Raw genomic sequence first — 16,418 nt, 5'->3', positions numbered from 1 at the left:
TTTTTCTAATATTTCTTTGCTTTTTTGTTTGCAAATTTAAACTTATAATTTAATAACAAAATTCCTCAAGCAGGTTATATATCCAACCGGAGAAAATAATGAGAAGATTAACTGTTCAAAAAACTTTTATTCCTGAAAAAAAAAACAAATTCTTCATGATTTTTTAGTACAAAATTTTCCATTAATTATATGTACAGAAGTGAGTGAAAGCTTTTCACTCAGTCCAAAATATTCAAATGGGTGCGTGTGAGCCACTTTCTTTTTGTTCTTGTGTTTTTTGTCCCCTTTTCAGGATTTATCGTTGTAGAAACACCTGTAAAAATGACAAGAAGATATTGAACAATATGCTAAAAATACTGTAAAACAACTGATGAGCACCACATATTACAAAATACAGTACATGGCCATTAAATATAAATTACTTGCCTAATATGCTTAAATAAAAAAAAAACTCAAGTAACTTATTACAACAGCTTACCTCTGAATAAATTCCAGTGTGACTGAAGCTTCTGGTGGGTAGTTGATACCAATAAATAGAATGAAGGCGAAAACCATGGCCATCGCAGCAAACAAGTGAAGTTATGTCTGAGTTGATGACTCTTCCCATCAACTGCCACCATGAAGCGGGTGAGCCTGGAGCACTGATGTTCCTGAAAATTAAGCCTTTGTGAAATACTGTGACAATAGAATTCCGTTGTAGCATGTGTGGAATGGGGAAAGAAAGCTAGAAAATTGGATGAAAAAAAGATGCAAATGCCAATCTATATTTATTAAAGTGAAACATTGTTTATTGCAGAAACTGCCCGGAAAAAAATTAATTTGACAGTGGGTGACAATAGAAAAGCCAAACACTAATAACTGGTAGGAAGAGTTAACTGTTTATTACATTACAAAAATTATGGATTTTACCACACAAGACAGTGTATGGATACATCATGTATTAGAATGCAGATTAAACAAATAATGGTCCCTGAGGAAGTTGCAGAATTCCAAGTACTAATCATTGCACCCCAAACAATAGTACATAAATAATAAGAATGGCAAAGATTTTGAAGTTATAAAGAATGGAATAGGAACAGGGAAGAGTTTAAAGATAGTAATGGTGTGCAAATAAAGACAGTTCTGAAAATAGAATATTAGGAACAGCAGCATGAAAAGTCGAGATGTGTGGAATTAGAAAGAGGATCATATGGAGCATCACAAACAACAGAAATATATAGTTTGAAATAAAATCAAGTATAAAGGTGGTTTGAAATTGAGAGATTCAGAGCATAAGCATGCAGTGATAAAGAAATCATACTATAATGTATTAAGAGTATAGGAATGATCGATTTAGAGTCACATGCAATCCTACTTATAAATGCTTTTTTAATAATTATATGATTTAATGATTTAGATGAAAAAAAAAAAAAAAAAAAAAATTGCAAAATTCAACCAGGCCTAGGATCTACAATTGTTAATGAAAAAGTTATCACATTATTTTACAAAAACAACTTTAAAACTTCTCATTCTTCCAGAAATACAACTTACCAATTGCTATGAGGCACGGTGTTGCTGTAACACCAAGCTACTGACTTCTCCAACCACTGTCACATTTTTGAAGAGGTAGTTTGGATCCTCTCCTAAAATATGACAGAGTACGTACAGGACTGTTGCTAAAATGGGTCGATCATTATCAACTACACTGCGCACAGTGTTTAATTCAGCAAGTGCATCTGCAATTTTCTTATTGGACATATATTTTTCTTCAAAGAATTTAAGAAATTTAGGCCCTCTAAGGCTAATCATCTTTTGCAGGGTTCCCTTCATTGGCATCCCTAATAAATTTCTGAAGTGCACTTCCATGCCAACTTCTTTAAACAGAAAAGGCCACTTAACTTGTAATTCATGCAGTGGCAACTTATCATTAATATCCCTCCTCTGGGCATAATATGTCCTGTTAAGTAATGACTCGAGTTCAGATGTTGGTGGCAGCTGAACTTTACGTGCTAACTCTCCTGTCTGATTTCTTCTAAATTTCTTCTTCCGTCTTCTTCAGGTAACATCGGTGTAGGATTTTAGGCAACCATAGCTATCCCTTTTGGAATCTTTTGGGACTTCTTTTTTTTCCTGTGTTGGAGTACTGGCACGTCTACTTATATTCTCATACCTACATATGAGTTGCTTTAGGAGAGAATCGTGCCCTGTACCAACTATTTCACCAGAGAAAGTGTCTAAAAAGGATTTCGAGAACTCGTCAGTTATTTTTTTTGCTAATGACCGACATTTGTCTCTTACTTATCTTGGTTGATTTTTTAGTGGCGGCTTCAACCACTATTTGCACCAATCGTCTCCTTAATGAAGGAGTTGGTGGCACCTCATTCTTCAAGGATCTGCGCAGTTCTGGTGTGTATTTTCCCATGGTATGGTGAATTCATGAACCCATTCAGAGTTCAATGGGCCTGGAATATCATCCAGTACCAGCATGGGTACTCTCTGAGGTGGCTGCGGTAGTAGTGAGGTAGAAACTCCTTCTGCAAAGAAGAATCAGTAACAAACAAATAAGATGAGGTGGAGTGCTGAGATTAAGCAAGCTGTGAGAAGAAACAGTAACCATACAAATAACCAAACAAGGAAAGGAAGGCAGTAGGATGAAAAGTCTACAGGTGGGTGAAAATAAAGTATATTTTGAAAGCTATAGACACCCAAGATACCCAAATTTATTGAAAAAGACACCCATGATAAAATAAGCAAGGTACATTCCAGAAAAAATTCAGTTATAAAGCAGAAACCCACCTGATCCCTTGGGGTTCCACCCTGCTATAAGTTTTCTTGACTGGAGAGGTTTTAAAACTTCAATTAAGTCAGCTTCTGTCACAAGACTGGTGTCTCCCATACTCTCCACACCAGTTACTTCTATTAAATGGGTCACAACTTGTTGAACCTGTAGATAAAAAAGAACTTAATGCTAAAGACACAATTTCTGCATTAGCTACAACATACACATGTACAGTACTTCTATCCAGAGGTTTTCATGAACTGAAAAAATGCACTTTGTCTATCAAACTAACCTTTTCTTCACAGAGGCCTGGTAGATAATGGTGAACACTCCCTGTCAGTTCTTCCTCCCAGTTCATTCTGGTTAGTTAGGAAAGAATGGTGGAAAAGAGTACAGTAAGGGATTGTTATTGTGATCTGGTGGGCAAATAATATGAATTAAGCAAACTAAAAATCTGATGAAAGCTTGGTATGCAGAACTGGATGATGGAAAAATGCTGAGGCACATACATTCAATCTACTGTCCAAAATCTGGTGTTTAATTGCTATGCATTTCTTTTAAACCTACATTGTATGCATGCAATGGCCATGGTGTTTAAGACCATAATGTTATACATTTGATTTGACTAATAAGCAAAATAAAAATCTGATGAAAGTTTGGTATGCAGAACTGGATGATGGAGTATGAAGTAAAATAAAAATAAATAATACTTTGGAAAATACTGAACATATGCATTCAATCTACTGTCAAAGTCTGGTGTTTAATTGCTATGTATTTCTTTCGGCCTATATTGTATGCATGCAATGGCCAAAGATCTTTAGATCATTAATGTTTAATACATTTGATTTGACTAATATTTTCTTTCACTTCATACAGTCCAAAATTGTATTCATAAACAGTGGTCTACCAACTGCACAGAAAATAAACTAAATTGCCTTTGTGTAACAGAATCATAGTGATTATTGCAAAACATGAATAACCAAAATCTGAGGTGTCCACAACTACATAATCACCTCTTTTATATGCAATACCCTTAACAGTGATAGTGTCAGACACAGAGGTACTTCTGCCACTGAAGTTTAATGACTTGACTGCTCTCTGTATACTGTCACAATAAGAGTCACAGTAAAAGGGGAGACCTTTGGCCATCTCATAAACTCCAGGGAACCGAGTACCGGACGATACATTGCTTGTAGCATCTGGTGCTTCTCTGCCATAGTCAAGGGTACATTTCTATAATTTTGTGCACGCACGAATGCATCTTTGAAATATGAATGTTTTGCTTCAAAGCGCATTGCCCACAACCTTATAAGTGGTCCAAACTTTAAAATTTAAAATAAGCTCAGTAATGAACAAGATAATGGTGTTTTGGCTTCAGAACTACATCTGGAAACAGTTTAAAACGGTTTTCAAGATACTCATTTATGAGTATTTGTAAATATGCTATTTGTGCCTGAGATATTGTTGGTGCACAAAAATATAGTTCACAATTTCTCGGAGTTGCAGGCAAAAGTTTCCACAACTCGTCTTCATAGTTCTGGATAAGATCAACACCCACAAAAAAATGGCAAGAAGCGTAACAAATACCAGTTCTGAACAGCATGGCCTCCAACTGTTTGTGAATTCATGTTGACTTTACATGGTTTATTAGAAACATCTGTACCATGTAACTGGAAATTAGTAATGCGAGAGTTCAGTAGCTCATAAGAAAACCATTTTCTTTGTTTTTACCATACGATTTAGGTAAAGTGACAGGTCATAACTAACCACACCTTCGAATAAATCATGGCCAAGACAAGGATGTAATCCTGGCTGACATACATGGTAATATGTAAGTGATTAAAAATGGAATTAAACTTAATGCCATGACATTCACCATCATCTGAACCAGCATCCCTGTCATAAGACTCGGGTGTTCTGACATTTCCAGTTTGCCATGGGCACCTTAAAAACCTTTCTCTTGTTATGAGGCAATACCGACAAAAATATGCAGAATTACTAAAGTTCTCAGTAAAAACCTCCAATTCCATGGGAACCTAAATTGTCACCAACAATGGAAAAAAGTGTTCCTTTCACACTGTTCCCATTTTATTTCAATTCCATTTTTCTCAATTCCTTTTTAAGTCGGCCACCAAGGCACCAAATATGGATTCCTGACCAAATTCCTTAAGATCACTTTCAGTACATAGAAGTACGAGTTGGATGTGATCAACAGCAGACCGACATGATGGATGCAGATTACCAAGCATCATATAGACCCCAAGAACTTTGTGTATTTTCTTACCAGAGCCTAATGGGTTAACTACTTCAAATGCATCTTGTACGAAATGATTGACAAGGCTGTCTGGTCAGAGGAAAACAATGAATGTGATTTATAAGCAGAGCCATCACAGAAGTCCTCAAGTTCAGTACCATGTGAATTGGTGTTTTTGAAATTTGCCTGAACAGATTTTTCATTCAACAAACATTCAAGTGTTTCCTTTATTGGCACATACGGAATGTACGATTTTTGCCATATTTGTTAAGACCCAAAATCATCTGAACTGGAGCAACATATGCAAAAGCTGTTTTTATAGAAACTTTACGACTATGATCAGTCCGAAACACATCGCTGTGAGCATCTCTGAACAAATTATCATTCAATATGGTATTGTCAATTTCAGGAAACATATTTCTGTCAATATTGAAGCTACTTATGTTTCTTTGTTTTTTTAGTCACATGAAATATGACTCTTTTCCAGGACAATGATTTCTGTTAGTTCTTCACTATGAGTTGAACTGTGGATGCAGGTATAAAAACATTACTTTGGAGTTTTAAATAAAATAGTCCTAAATTCTTTAGAAACTCTTCTCTGAAGTTTGCATGTTCCTGTACATTACAGGTATCACATTCTGTATTTATATCCACTGGATCAGTATTATCATTCAAGATGAGCTCCAAGTGTAAATCTGATTCGCTTTCCTCTGACTCTATATATATAATCAGAGATAAGTCTACTGCTACTTGAAGCTCCATGCTTCCTCCCTATATGAGATGAAAAGCTTGTATTTTTTGAGAATGTTGAAGAACAATTTTTAAAAGGACACGATATACTAGTGCCTTCTCTAATATGACAGCTCAAATGGCAAAGAAATCAGGGACAGTGAACAACGATTCACAAAGTACTACTCCACACTTCAAATGACAGTTTTCAACATCATACTTTGCAATTTTGGCTTGGTTAGCAACATTTCTATGGAATCTGTGAATGTGGCTCCTGAATGTGGAGTATTTTAAAAAATTTTGCTCACAGCCTTCAAGTGGGCATGGACTACACATACCAATCTCATTTCTGTGAAGCCTATAGTAGATTAAAATATGAAACAAATGATGTCAGAGAGTTATTACAAATATTACAGTTATACATCTCTAGAATGAATTGAAGCTCCTAGTATGTAAACTGTTAACTTGCAGGTAAAAAAAAAAAAAGGAATCATTATTTGTTGGTCAAATTAATTACTATACATATAGTGTACTCTCTTGGTACTGGTAGGATGTATAGTAACTGTGGCACTACAGCCCAAAATAAATACTGATATCCAAATTATTTTAAGCAGTATGTACTACTGGCAATAAAAGAAATACTGGGATGCACAGGCGAACATTAACCTTGGGAAAGCAAGAGGAATAGCTACTGTGGATCACTACAGCCAAAATAAATACCGGTAATGGTAGCTAAATTTTGAGCAACATTGTAATACAGGCAATCAAAGAAATAGTGGGATGCACAGCAGAACATAATTCTAAGAAGAAAGAGGAATATCGGACTATGGATTACAGAGGTGAACTGGTAACATAGGGATTCATTCAAGGCTGCTTTCTGTGCTGGACTCTTCAGTGAACGACTTTCCTGCCACACTTAGGATAAACACTTTGCAGAACGCTGTGATCCATGTAATACAGGCAAAATTCCTTGTAGAATAAATGAGAAAACAAAACAAAGGGTCACAAAAAGCATATCATAGTAACTGGACATTTAAATTCTCAACAAGTGAAAGTAAAATTATACATTTAGGCTAGTCTATGAACTAATTTATTTAACCCAAGCTATTGTTTTAGCTGGCATAGGCTAATACTTCTAATATAATCCACATTAAGCTGGTCATAAAAGATCTTGTTAAGTTCTCTCTTAACTTATAATCCTCATGCAAACAGGTTTTCTCTTTAAATAGCCAAGACCATTTTGCCTGATATTCAGCTATGCTGATTTTAAGCTAATATCAGGATATTCCTTTAAAAAAGGGATTGCCACTTTATTTGTTATCCTACTACCTATGCTAGGTTAATATCACCCAAGGGTCTAGGCTATATGAGACTTAACAGGAATATAGCCTTTACAAAGTCTAGAATACTATTTTTGCATGAAGTCCTTTTTAAGCCTAATACATAGTATTACTTCATTATAAATAAAAAAGCAAATTATGATTAATTATTCATACTTGAATGTACAGGGTATGTAAAACTTAGCATGTATCATCCTTGTCAGGCTATTACTTTGTCTAACCCAGAGTAGGGTAAACAACCGCATGGCCTGGCTCAACTCACCGACAATCACGGCATGCCACCCTCCGAAAAAGTACTTATAACGCGTCCTGACACGGAGATGGGCATCAGTCGCAACTTCTTGTTGTGAGAGACGGAGCTAAAGACCTCTACTCTCCTTTCAAAGTAAGTAATTTCCTTCAAAGTTTGAAATTAAGGCCAAATTTAAAGCATTAAACAGAGGGTAGTGAAAAGGGCGTCCAACGCAGTGCAAATCTCACCAAAAAGCTTTCAAAATTTTTACTTACGCTTGAATATTTTGGAAGATTGACGCCATCTCGATGTTTGGGGAGTCGCTTGTGTCAACAAACTTCCCATTTCCTGTGATAAATCCGCACACCACTTGTACCCACAGTCGCTGGGGCACTTTCATCACAACAATCGGAACCCGGTCCCTAACCACAACGTTTTTAAGGAAACTACTGTTTTGGTAGAAGACGATGACGAAGCGTGCACTAGACAATTATTTAAATAAATAGTAAAACATCAATATTTTACTTATTTACGATGATTAATTTGAAAATATTCGTTATTGAAAAAGTAACTCGATTCTGACTCAAATTTAAGTAATTATATTTCGGAAATTAGAACGTTCTTTTAAGTCCTGTATTATGATATCTCGACATCTTGACAATTGTACCTATTGTAAATGAATTGCTATACTTAATTTTTTTTGCAGAACAGTTTACCAGTTATTCATGCAGATTCAGCTATTCATGTAATTGTTATAATCGTAATGCGCATATATATCTTTATTATTTACTTTTTGGATATATGAAGTTGTTTTACTGCTGGATTAACACCGTAGTGTGACGCAATCGCTTTTGGTCCCTGGCCCTCTGTATGTTTTCGCACCATAAGAAATTATTGGGCCGAATTTGCAATGACCAGAAAGTCATTAAAAGAGGAAAGTTAGCATTGAGGGCATATGTTTTGATTGAGAAAAATAAAATTTAGGACAATAGCTAGCTTGTAAAAAATACTTTATTACAAAAAACTTGATTGACAACTAAGCAGCATACCTACTATGGGTTTCAGAGACAGTGCAAGCACGTTTTTTGGCAATATTTCTGTAACGAACACTCGTGATCAGAAAGAGATTTTGCTATAGTGCATTAACACCCAGTGTCGTAATTTAAAAGGGCACCGTGAATCACTAATCGTAAAGAATAATGACACTCTCTTCCTTGTACCAAGAGACAAAAACTCATTATCCAGAAACGGATACAAAACACGCGTAAAAAGCTCCATCTACCCTCTCCTCCCACCTGCACCACCACCCCTGTCTTTCTTCCTTCCTTAGCCTTCTTTCTCTCTCTCTCTCTATGTTGCCAATTGGTATGTGTTCACCCTCCAAACTGGGTAGAAGACTTCACACAAACGTGGAAATTGGTGAATTGAGCCTATGTATTGAAAGTATAGTATACATAAATATTAAAGCAATTTTATTATTATTGCATTTCTATGACAACTAGAATTCATGGAACTTTACTTTATAATAATGCATCGACATATGTGTGAAGCTCCACTAATGTGGCAACAATGATTTTGCCTTTGTTTCTTAGCATGCAAACATTAAGGTGACATTTATTTCTGGCATACAGTTATTAACAAAATCAAAATACTAATACAGACCTAAATCAATGAAAAGTGATAGAAAAAAATTATAATCCACTCATCCGTAGTCTGCCAGATGTATGACAAGTTTTGAAACATTGGATTGTATCTACTTTAGAAATATCTGTAATTTTTGGGGGTAATTTGGTTGCAAAAAAGGGGTAATAGACATGAATTAAATAAACATTTGAAATAACAAAGTAAAGTTGAACTAAATAATGAGTAAAGTAAACAATTAAGGGAATAAAGATTTGCAGTGTCGTCGTCTGCTGCTCGTAACTGTGTTTGTGGCGCGCGCGCTTGGGAACCAGGAACAGCAACGTGGTTCAAGTGCAATGTGTAGTGAATTAAAGACCAAAATGTGTATAATAAAAATCAAATAAGCACTGTGGAGTTTCAGTTGTGATGGCAGTAAGGATTAAAACCACTGATTACAAGGTAAAAATGAATTCAGTTCAAACCATGACCCCAGGAATAACAAGTTTCATACTTTCACTAATATAGGCAACAAATATTGTTTTATTGTGCTGATTACAACTGAAATCTTGAGTAAGATCGATAAACATTACATATATATACGCTAACACTGTTCAAATGAGTGCTGGGAAAGATGGTGTCCATCTGTGAACAGACCCGTCCAGCCACACGATCGCCGCCATATTGGATTTTCAAAACTGCCTTGAAAACATATTTTATGGCGATCGTCCCATTGCTTATCTTTAGTTTCGTCATGGGGCTTTCATATATCATATCATGTTGACAGAAACTTCAATCTTTGAATGGTATGCTTAGAGTTGTAGCTAATTGTATTCTTGTTTCACCAATTAAATATCGAGTGAATAAGACCCGTCCAGCGTGATGATGGTGGATCGTCCGTGATTGTTTACCCTATTGTTTATATCACTCTTAGGCTATTTGATTTACTTATTTAGAATAAATTTTTGGTAGTATGTCATCCTTGTCAGGCTATTACTATTACTTTGTCAACCCAGTGTTGTTTAATAGGGTAAACAATCACGGATGGATCCACCATCATCCAGCTGACAGGTCTTATTCACTCGATATTTAAATGGTGAAACAAGAATACAATTACAACTCTAAGCATACCATTCAAAAGATTGAAGTTTCGGTCAACATAATGTGATATATGAAAGCCCCATATGAACTAAGAAACATGACGCTCTTCATAAAATGTTTTCAAGAAAGTTTTAAATCCAATATGGCGGCGATCGTGTGGCTAGACAGGGTCTGGTCACAGATGGACACCATCTTTCCCAGCACTCATTTGAACAATGTTAGCGTATATATATATAACGTTTATTGATCTTACTCAAGATTGCAGTTGTAATCAGCACAATAAAACAACATTTTGTTGCCTATATTAGTGAAAGTATGAAACTTGTTATTCCTGGGGTCATGGTTTGAACTGAATTCATTTTTACCTTGTAATCAGTATTTTTATCCTTACTGCCATCACAACTGAAACTCCACAGTGCTTATTTGATTGTAATTATACACATTTTGGTCTTAATTCACTCCACATTGCACTTGAACCACGTTGCTGTTCCTGGTTCCCAAGCGTGCACTCCACCAAAACACATTTACGAGCAGCAGACGACGACACTGCAAAGTTTTATTCCCTTAATTGTTTACTTTATTCATTATTTAGTTCAAATTTACTTTGTTATTTCAAAATGTTTATTTAATTCATGTCTATTACCCCTTTTTTGCAACCAAATTACCCCGAAAAATTAGATATATTTCTAAAGTAGATACAATCCAACATTTCTAACCTTATCGTACATTTGGCTGCCGAAAACCATAGCGGAGCAGACTACGGATAAGTGGATTATAATGTTTTTTTGCAAGCACTTTTAATTGATTTAAGTCTATATTAGTATTTGATTTTTTAAATAACTGTATGCCAGAAATAAATCAACCTTTAATGTTTGCATGCTAAGAATGGCAAAATCATTGTTGCCACATTAGTGGAGATTCACACATACGTCGATGCATTATTATAAACTGTTTCCATGAATTCTAGTTGTCATAGTAATGCAATAATGATAAAATTGCTTTAATATTTATGTATATATACTTTCAATACATAGGCTAATTTCACCAATTTCCACGTTTTGTTTAAGTCTTATACCCAGTTTGAAGGGTGAACACATACCAATTGGCAAGAGAGAAAGAGAAAGGAAGGCGAAGGAAGGAAGAAGGACAGGGGTGGCGGTGGAGGGGGGGGGGGGGGGGGAGGGTAGGTGTAGCTTTTTACACGTATTCGTATCCATTTCTGGATAATGGAGTTTTTGTCTCTTGGTACAAGGACAAGTGTTTGTTATTCTTTACGATTAGTGATTCACGATACCCTTATAAATTACGCACTGGTGTAATGCACTATAGCAAAATCTCGTTCTGATAAGAGTGTTTGTTACAGAAATATTGCCAAAAACCGTGCTTGCATTGTCTCTGAAACCCATAGTAGGTATGCTGCTTAGTTTGTCAATCAAGTTTTTTTGTATAAAGTATTTTTTATAAGCTAGCTATTGTATAAATTTTTATTTTTCTCAATCAGAACATATGCCCCTCAATGCTAACTTTCCGCTTTTAACGACTTTCTGGTCATTGCAAATTCACCCCCATTAATTTCTTATGGTGCGAACACAGACAAGAGGGCCAGGGACCGAAAGCGATTGCGTCACACTACGGCAGTAAAAACATCTTCATGTATCCAAAAAGTAAATATAATAAAGATATATATTGCATTACGATTATAACAATTACATGAATGGCTGATAACAATCTGCATGAATAACTGGTAAACTGTTCTGCAAAAAAGTTGAGTATAGCAATTCATCTACAATAGCTACAATAGTCCAAATGTATTTTTGACATCCATAATACAGGACTTAAAAGAACGTTCTAATTCCGAAAAAATAATTACTTAAATTTGAGTCAGAATCGAGTTACTTTTTCAATAACGAATATTTTCAACTTAATCATCGTAAATAAGTAAAATATTGATGTTTTACTATTTATTTAAATAATTGTTCTAGTGCATGCTTCTCATTGTCTTCTACCAAAACAGTAGTTTCCTTAAAAACGTTGTGGTTAGGGACCATGTTCCAATTGTTGTGATGAAAGTGCCCCAGCGTCTGTGGGTACAAGTGGTGTGCGGATTTATCACAGGAAATGGGAAGTTTGTTGACACAAGCGACTCCGCAAACATCAAAATGGCGTCAATCTTCTAAAATATTTAAGCGTAAGTAAAAAAAAAATTTCTAAAGCGTTTTGGTGAGATTTGCACTGCGTTGGACATCCTTTTCACTACCCTCTGTTTAATGCTTTAAATTTGGCCTTAATTTCTAACTTTGAAGAAAATACTTACTTCGAAAGGAGATTAGAGGTCTTTACCTCCATCTCTCACCAACAAGAAGTCGCGACTGATGCCCTTCTCCGGTGTCAGGACGCGTTATAAGTACTTTCTCGGAGGGTGGCATGCCGTGACTGTCGGTGAGTTGAGCTAGGCCATGCGGTTGTTTACCCTAGGTATCTATGGCTTAAGATCTATCAGATCATCGGGTAAGTTTCAACCAAGTTACATAGCACAATTACTTGCTTTGTACCCGTACAATTAGGCTAGCAACTCCAACAGATGGTAGACTGCTATTTTCACCCAGTCTGGTTTAGCCTAGGGTAAACAACCGAGCGGACTAGCTGCAGCCACCTTAACCGTCTTCGGACCTTCAGAAAAAGTACTTTAATACGTCCTGACACCGGAGTTGGGCACCAGCCACAAAGTCATCGGTGTGAAGCAACACCTCAAGACATGAGACTCGTGACTGGTGCCCATCTCCTGTCTCAGGGGGTGTTAAAGTACTTTTCCTGAAGGTGGCTCCGAACACGGCCTAGGATATACCTAGCCCTATGGTCTAGGTAGGTTAACAATCTATGCTAATGGGATGTTTATCAGAAGTTTACCACATAGCTTCACTAAACAATGTACGGTAATTGTACTTTCTAGTCCTGGATTATTTATTGCCATCTAAATAATACAGGTTGTATAAAGGGGAATAGGTACTAGCTCGTCCCGCCAGACGTCGACGGAGGCAGTCTTCATACAATCTTATTATAGGCCGCAACTACAGTAAAGTTTTATCATATCTAATACAAAAGCATACACCTATTCTTAAAACTCACCTGATGCTGTTTACTCTTCGATCTTCGTCACAGTAGAAGAAACCACAACACTTCTTGCTGGAGAGTAGAGCAGACTTGGCAGTTGTCGTGTTTTGGTTGTTTTCATTTGAAGTGTTTTGGCGCCTCGAGCCACCAAAATGAAAACACGAGCATTGCGAAATGCGTATCTGATCGGGATAATTGTAGTATATATGATGTTTTTGGTCCTTTGAATATACAGTGGATCTTATATTTTTTGCCTGTTTCATAAAACGTAATACTGGAAATGGTAAATGTACAAGTATATTATTATATTGGTACACTAATAATTTTGTAGTTACGTGGGATGGTAGCGGATGGCAACTTCATATAGACAGATGCCAATGCGATAATAATAAAACTAATAACTTCTACAATATTGTATTTTTAATGATTTAGGAAAAAATTAGAAGCTTTTAATGTTTCATTTAGGCTTAGTCTTAACATTTAACATAATTCTGTCAGAAAACATTTAAGTTATATGAATAATTATGAAGGAACTATACCTAGTACGGGGCTCTCCCGTAATTTCAGGTAGGCGGTCGTATTACGGTAACTTACCCGTAAAATATAACCACAATATAAAGTAAAACGGATAGCCGCCCGTATTAGTGAAATACGGCTGGGAACCGTATATTTTTACGGTAATTTTCCGATTAAAACTACGGTTTTTTTTAACAGTGTATATATATATATTAGAGAGAGAAAGAGATGAACGTCCCAACCGCTTCCACTGTAAGTGAAGCTCATCATGAAATGTTTACGGAAGACATTGCATGAACGCCCGCCCCCGCCCTCACCCTTGTTCTTCATCATCCCTTTCAGTCAGCCCCTGAACTTTCACCTTTGCAACCAAATTGTGGTCGGGTTGTCTGAAGAAATGCTTTTCTACCCCCTGCCCAGGGCATGTCTGACCATTCCCTGCCCCTGCCCCCCATTTCAATTTCACCCTCGACGTCAGACTAGAGAAGGGAGAATAATCATTGTTTTGGAAAGGCCAGGCTCCTGAATGAAGATCCACATACCCGTGTTCAGCTTGCCTGAACCTCCGTGGAGTATAGTCTCGAATTCTAGGTAACAGATTTTAAGCCCTCGATAACCGAATCCTTCCGAGCACCTCGAAAGTTTACATTGAGCCGGCCTTTTGCCAGCATGGGATACTACTCATATCTGCCCTAAAGTGTAGCTGGGTATTAAATGAAATGAGAGATCTGGTGTAGATCTCTGGACCCGTCTAACCAACCGAGGCCCTTTGGTTGTAGGTGTTGATTTCAGGGATGAAGTTGCTTGGTCCCTGGCCTTCCTTAACCACAGTTTGCACGGGGACGTAATCCTACGGACAAACACACACACACACACATATATATATATATATATATATATATATATATATATATATATATATATATATATATATATATATATATATATGAGAGAGAGAGAGAGAGAGAGAGAGAGAGAGAGAGAGGTATAAGAACTTTTTTTCTAACAAAGACAACGTTTACCAAAAAAAAAAAAAAAAAAAAAAAATCTCGGACAAATTGCACAGACTTTCATGCCTTTGTTCAAGGGTCATGAAAGCAAGAACTCTAATGCAACTGAAAAGTTATATTTGTTGGATGTTCCAATAACTCGAGAACAACAGACACAGTAATAAATCTCTATCAATCAATCGGTCGATCAGTTTACACTGAATCTGTCCTATATATTTTTTTCCTCTTCTGTTTTTTTTTCCTTCGTTTGGTAGAAGGAAAATATCTTGTATTTATTCTCTCAGCTACGAGCGGAACCCTTCTGTTATGGAAAGATTTATTGAGACCTCGGAAAACTTTGTCTTATTATGTAGAAAAATCTCCGATAAATTGTAACGAATTGAAAGCTGTTAATGTTTTTTTGTGAGAGCCAATTAAATAACAGTATGAATCACCCATGTACTATGACTTTCATTACTATTTATTTCAGTTTACCTTATGAATAAATAGATATTGAACTGTTTTTAAGCCTGTAAATATATATATAAACCAGCGACAATAAACAAGATTCACTATGAAGTTTAAAACTTCCAATGCCCAAAGTAGTATTTCTGAAGGGAAGGAAGAGACGCAACAGAAAGCATCCTTTGCCACAACCACCCATCCCTCCAGTCATCCTTCCTCTTCGAATCCTACCCAAGGATTCCTCCCTGGCCCCTGTCAGTCAGAATCACCAAATGAAAACAGACAGACGAAGGAAAAGGAATTGTCATTTTTGCCTCCAATCTGCTTCGCCTGTGTTGGCCACGGGACTCGTTTCCTGAAAGCCCCATCCGAATGGGATTCATGTGTGTGTGTGTGTGTGTGGGGGGGGGGGACGCACACGATATTGAAATACAGATTCAATGCAACTGAAATCCAATGCTCGTGTGCAGCCAGAGCGAACGCATTTGTTGAGATAACTAACTGGGAAACGATGCATGAAACATATTATATTCGCAAATATGTTTCATACACTAGATATTCTATGACCAATTGTGTATAATAAAAATACATAAATACACAAGCATGTGCACACTTACTTTATATATATATATATATATATATATATATATATATATATATATATATATATATATATATATATATATATATATATATATATATACACGTGTGGGGCGTGTGTGTGTGTGTAAATATTATATATTATATATATATATATATATATCTACTATATATATATATATATATATATATATATATATATACATATACATATACATAACATACATTTTATCTTAACACGATATCTGAAAGCAAGACAATATCTTTCCGCATCCTTACTGTACAAAGGCATGGAATGATTTCAGCCTTCAGCCCCCAGAATGCAATAACAACAACTAAATGTCCTCTATTCATCGTTCCAAATCCAGACGGAATATGAAGATATTTATCTGGGGAGGATTTAAATCAACAAGGGGAGGATTTCCTCTTCCAGGATGAAGGTCATTTTCTGCATTTCATTTTGCTCTAAATCGTGTTTTCTCTCGAGTTGTGTTTGATTTTGATGGCGTCCTGTTAATAAGGAGAGGGAGGAAATACACTTCTCTTCCGATGGATGGCCCAGGTAATCAAGGCCGCAGATCGTTTACGAAGATAATTATAATTCTGTTTGTCCTGTTATCTCTGGTCAACTAATGAGCGCTGCTCATTATTATGGAGGGACATTATTATTTTTGTACATGAGGTTGTATGTAAATATAGTAAT

At 36.1% G+C, this 16,418-nt stretch overlaps 1 protein-coding gene across 1 annotated transcript; it reads right to left on the bottom strand.

Annotated features, from left to right (window-relative positions):
* Window positions 1-2,364: 2,364 nt before the first annotated feature.
* Window positions 2,365-13,423, bottom strand: LOC135200702 (uncharacterized). Its single transcript, XM_064229310.1, has 4 exons — window positions 13,161-13,423; window positions 3,051-3,117; window positions 2,776-2,923; window positions 2,365-2,513 (listed from the first exon to the last, which is right to left on the bottom strand). Exons 1-4 carry the CDS (start codon window positions 13,406-13,408, stop codon window positions 2,365-2,367), a joined length of 612 nt encoding a protein of 203 aa, XP_064085380.1. The 5' UTR covers window positions 13,409-13,423.
* Between the last annotated feature and the right edge of the window lie 2,995 nt (window positions 13,424-16,418).

Source organism: Macrobrachium nipponense, chromosome 27 (genome assembly GCF_015104395.2).
Source record: "Macrobrachium nipponense isolate FS-2020 chromosome 27, ASM1510439v2, whole genome shotgun sequence".
Lineage (NCBI taxonomy): Eukaryota > Metazoa > Arthropoda > Malacostraca > Decapoda > Palaemonidae > Macrobrachium > Macrobrachium nipponense.
This window is presented reverse-complemented; position numbering and strand designations above follow the sequence as displayed.

Bases quoted from the DNA above. Each gene is read 5' to 3' on its own strand.
- LOC135200702 (XM_064229310.1), bottom strand. From the start codon at position 13,408: ATGAAACAGGCAAAAAATATAAGATCCACTGTATATTCAAAGGACCAA. The intron at 2,924-3,050 runs GTTAGTTTGATA...TTTTATCTACAG, and splicing joins CAGGCCTCTGTGAAGAAAAG to GTTCAACAAGTTGTGACCCA. The intron at 2,514-2,775 runs GTGGGTTTCTGC...TCTTCTTTGCAG, and splicing joins GTGGAACCCCAAGGGATCAG to AAGGAGTTTCTACCTCACTA.